At 24.4% G+C, this 5,314-nt stretch overlaps 1 protein-coding gene across 1 annotated transcript; it reads left to right on the forward strand.

The window, feature by feature from the left end:
- Nucleotides 1-1,120: 1,120 nt before the first annotated feature.
- Nucleotides 1,121-3,352, forward strand: LOC111617048 (dynein heavy chain 12, axonemal-like; the record flags this gene model as incomplete). The annotated part of the gene is made up of 3 exons (XM_023358385.1): nucleotides 1,121-1,258; nucleotides 1,674-1,904; nucleotides 2,938-3,352. Coding segments are annotated over 3 exons (378 nt in total), but the record flags the coding sequence as incomplete, so codon positions are not given.
- Nucleotides 3,353-5,314: the final 1,962 nt, after the last annotated feature.

Raw genomic sequence — 5,314 nt, forward strand, 5'->3', positions numbered from 1 at the left:
ATATCCAGTTAGAGTGACATATCTCTCTTTGTAGATAAAGCTAATTATCAGTTCCAAATTTAGATTGAACCTGTTTTTCGAATTGATTTATAAATGTTATTCTGTTCACGTCATCGTATTTTTACTCATTGCAAGGTGTCAGCTAACATAAGTATTATTTTTAATTAAAAAGAGTAACCAAAACTACCAAAAACTTCAGACTCATGGTGGTTCATACCCCTACAAATTAATGTAATTTTAATAACAATGTAATCTTTAAGAATGCATTTTATTAATAAAAAAGTACTTTACTTATTTCATATGTTTAAAACATAGCAAAAGGGGTCTAGGGCTCTATAAAGGTTCTCGATGTTCCTGGTTAGAAAATTCTTCTGATGATAGTGTAAACATCTACATTTAAGTTTGTTTCTTATTATAATTTTCTATATATTTATTCAAATATTTTTAACTCGTTACGTTCTATATCGAAGAGTTTCATCACAAATAATTATTTTAAAATTACCGATATGAAAGAAACATTAAAGCTTTTATTATCTTTAAAAGCGTCTCATAAAATTTATTATCTTACACATTTACTATTTTTCTGGTAATTTTATTTTATATTCGTTTTATTTTGCTGAAAATCTAATTTTAATTTCGAAAATATATTAAAATTTTAGCTACTTTTTAATTAGCGAAAAACATTCATTATGTTGTTAATTTTCGTTTGAGTTTTTTAATTATGTTTTTTTTTTTTACTTCGGATTATCTCTTTTATATTGCGTTGTTGAAAAGTTTATTAATTCTTCTTCTTCTCCTTCTTCTTTTTTTTTTGTAATTAACGTAAAGAAGTAATTGGAACAATGCCAGTAACCAATGTATATCGGAGCACACACATTATCGAAAGTCACGGGTCAATAAAATTTATTGCTGAGAAAAGAGTTATTTTTACATTTAAACATCAAAAGCGATTATATATAATCGTTTATATTGTATAATTGTAAATTTAATTAATTTTTGACCATAATTAATATCAATAATCACCGTAAGAATGATAAATATGAATGTCATCGTTGATTTGATTCTATATAAAGATGCCATAATGTAATTTTCCGATAATATTTTTTTTTTTTTATTNCAGTATCAAAATTACATCGCTTTTGTTAAAAACTTACCTTTTGCAACTGAACCAGAAGTACATGGAATGGATGCAAATGCAAACATTATTAAAGATCAGAATGAAACAAAATTATTCTTTAATACCATTATATCAACTCAAGTAACTATTATTTTTATTGTTTTTAATGATTAATACAATGTAATTAATGCAGTCAAAATACTAAATTGTACAATTTTTTTTTTATAAAATTGATTTTTAAATTAAATTTCAATTTTAACAAATTTCAAGTAATAAAATAGTTTTAATTAAATTTCTTTTCTCTTATTTTATCACATAAATTGTCTCATTGTAACACTATTGAAATTCCAGTTAGAATACTGTAATTTCAGTAATTAAGTTATAAACAATATGTTAAAATAAAATTATTAATGTATAATGGGCTTCCTCGTCTAGCATATTTACTTGTTATGATCGTCTTCTGTTTTTATATAATAGTTAATCTAATATATGGTTGTTTATAAGCACACAAGTATATTAATTAATATTTACTATTTCTTTTTAATTTTTCAAATAGGCTCAAATTGGAACAGGAACTGATCAATCATCAGAAGAGGTTGTTTTAAAAATTGCTAATGACATTCTTATAAAATTACCAAATAATTTTGATATTCATTTGGCTTTACTGAAGTATCCTGTAAGTTATGAACAGAGCATGAATACAGTTCTAGTTCAGGAAATGGAAAAATTTAATGTGCTGCTAAGTGTAATTAGAGATTCATTAATTGAAGTTCAGAAAGCTATTAAAGTATGTTGCTAAACTTAATATTTATAATAAGTTATGTACTTAAATAACTACTTTATTTTTTTTGTTCATTTTATATTTGCAATATTTCTTAAATTTTATTGTTTTCTTGAAGTATCAAAATTTATTATTGCATTGAAGAAGTAAATATTTATACTACTAGGTATTGTAGTCGTTGGGCTTCAATTTTCTAATTGCAGACCTATAAATTCCCACTGCGTCCGTCTGTCTGTCTATCCTTCCTTAATCTCGATAACGAAGTTAGATAGATAAAAGTTGAGACTAGATATAGAGTGTTTAGGGGCAGGAGAGACAGATTAACTATGTATGAAGTTTCGGTCTAGACCGGAAGTAGTGTGATTTCAATTCAAAAATTTCTCTAGAATGGAGTTAGATAAATGACCATCATTACTCAATTGTTTTCAAGAAAAGTATGATGTACAGGAGTAAGACATTATATATAATAATAGTTTATAGTTTACACATATATAACATAAGTGTTTACTTTATAAAAGTGGACATGATCTATAGTCTATTCTGAAAAATTTCGCTGGTTTTCTTGATTATATGCATTGTATTTTCATTTAAAAACATGTTAATAGATTAGAAAAATTTGCATTTGTTTTTGAAATAAATCGTCTTAATAAACGGTATATTTCGGTTAAAACATCAAATTAACTATCACCATACACATAAAGAAAATTATATAGGCTAATTTATTAATAAAGAAATCTGTTGTAGCTGAATTTTCTATCTGGGCTTAGCTCAAATAAACAAAACGATCTATTTTAATTACTATAATATTACTTATATTATTAATTTGCAAATCATGCAAACAACTCGATGTATACAATGTCCGGATACAGATTTCTTATGGTGTTCTTGAATACTGAGGGAAAAAAACATTACAAAATTATATTTCCTTATTCTCAATTATAGAATTTTCAGTAGATTTAGTATTTTTAGACATTGAAAAACGGCTATTAAACGGAAATGGTAGTGAAAATATAAAAGTAATATGAGTTTTTTTTTTCAGATTTATTGATTATCGGTTAAAGTTTATTTGTTTGAAAAATGTCATATAAAAGAAGTGAAATAAATCATTTTAGAAGGAAGAAGCTTCGAGTACAGTGTTCTGACATTTTGAAAAACTTTTGCTGGATATAAATTAAAGATTAAACAATTATATATCTTATAATTAATTTTTAGTAAGTTGATGAATGGCGGATACAGAACTATAAAGTTCTGTATCCATTCATCAACTTGCTGTTGTAGTAAAGTGAATTCTTTGAGAAGTTATAAAAAAATTCATTGGTCGAAAAGGATGATTTCAATACGTATTTAACTCGGTCCAATGTGTATTTTACATAAACGTACTTGAAAACTGATAAAATTCATTATGAAATTATTATAAATTTCCATTTTAAAATCATTGATTTATGTATTATTTTTAATTAATTAGAGTAACTTAAGTATTAAATTAATTGTAGTTTTGTCGAATACATTGCATAATTTTTACAGTACATTAAAGTTATAAAGTTATACAGTACATTAGTATAGTAATTACAGTTTACACAGTACTGTACATACTTTTTAAAATATCATACGGTTATTCTATTAAAAGATTCTAATAAATTATTTTCTTTTATAAATATTAAAATAATTTATTAATATTATCTCATTCGTCTTATCATCTTCTCATCTTATCCATTAATAATCTTATGTCATACTTGAATGATTCCTATTACTTCTTTGGCACTTATTAATACAAAAATAAATGTAATGTCTAACGTAAGATGAATCTGTCATTTGAATTCTGTCTGAATTTCTGTTGAATTGAATCTGTCATTTATCATGAATCTTTGAGAGTATCGATTAAATTACTAATTCATTTTTCTATGACATATGTAATTTTATTATTCGTCATTCTAGAATTTTATATGGTATTTTATTTTATTTTCATAGAATTATTTTAAAGAATGGAAATATTATATAATTTGACATAATCACTGTTTTATTCAAATTTAAAATATGCTGTTCTCTTAGTTAAGAGAATATTTTGAGTTTAAATAGTTTTAAATCTGTTTTACGGGAATTAAATCCTTTAAAATAGTAAATAGAATAATCATCCACTATCGACTCATTGTCTGATGATGAACGGATTGTTAGAAACAGATCTACCAAGGGGAAAGATGGGGATGTTTTTCTAGGCCTGGAGAAAGCTTAGGCACTCATGGTGGTTCATACCCCTACAAATTAATGTAATTTTAATAACAATGTAATCTTTAAGAATGCATTTTATTAATAAAGAAATCTGTTGTAGCTGAATTTTCTATCTGGGCTTAGCTCAAATAAACAAAACGATCTATTTTAATTACTATAATATTACTTATATTATTAATTTGCAAATCATGCAAACAACTCGATGTATACAATGTCCGGATACAGATTTCTTATGGTGTTCTTGAATACTGAGGGAAAAAAACATTACAAAATTATATTTCCTTATTCTCAATTATAGAATTTTCAGTAGATTTAGTATTTTTAGACATTGAAAAACGGCTATTAAACGGAAATGGTAGTGAAAATATAAAAGTAATATGAGTTTTTTTTTTTCAGATTTATTGATTATCGGTTAAAGTTTATTTGTTTGAAAAATGTCATATAAAAGAAGTGAAATAAATCATTTTAGAAGGAAGAAGCTTCGAGTACAGTGTTCTGACATTTTGAAAAACTTTTGCTGGATATAAATTAAAGATTAAACAATTATATATCTTATAATTAATTTTTAGTAAGTTGATGAATGGCGGATACAGAACTATAAAGTTCTGTATCCATTCATCAACTTGCTGTTGTAGTAAAGTGAATTCTTTGAGAAGTTATAAAAAAATTCATTGGTCGAAAAGGATGATTTCAATACGTATTTAACTCGGTCCAATGTGTATTTTACATAAACGTACTTGAAAACTGATAAAATTCATTATGAAATTATTATAAATTTCCATTTTAAAATCATTGATTTATGTATTATTTTTAATTAATTAGAGTAACTTAAGTATTAAATTAATTGTAGTTTTGTCGAATACATTGCATAATTTTTACAGTACATTAAAGTTATAAAGTTATACAGTACATTAGTATAGTAATTACAGTTTACACAGTACTGTACATACTTTTTAAAATATCATACGGTTATTCTATTAAAAGATTCTAATAAATTATTTTCTTTTATAAATATTAAAATAATTTATTAATATTATCTCATTCGTCTTATCATCTTCTCATCTTATCCATTAATAATCTTATGTCATACTTGAATGATTCCTATTACTTCTTTGGCACTTATTAATACAAAAATAAATGTAATGTCTAACGTAAGATGAATCTGTCATTTGAATTCTGTCTGAATTTCT

This window comes from Centruroides sculpturatus, unplaced genomic scaffold, assembly GCF_000671375.1.
Source record: "Centruroides sculpturatus isolate CEXI.00-Female unplaced genomic scaffold, Cexi_2.0 scaffold4619, whole genome shotgun sequence".
In the NCBI taxonomy this organism is placed as follows: Eukaryota; Metazoa; Arthropoda; class Arachnida; order Scorpiones; family Buthidae; genus Centruroides; species Centruroides sculpturatus.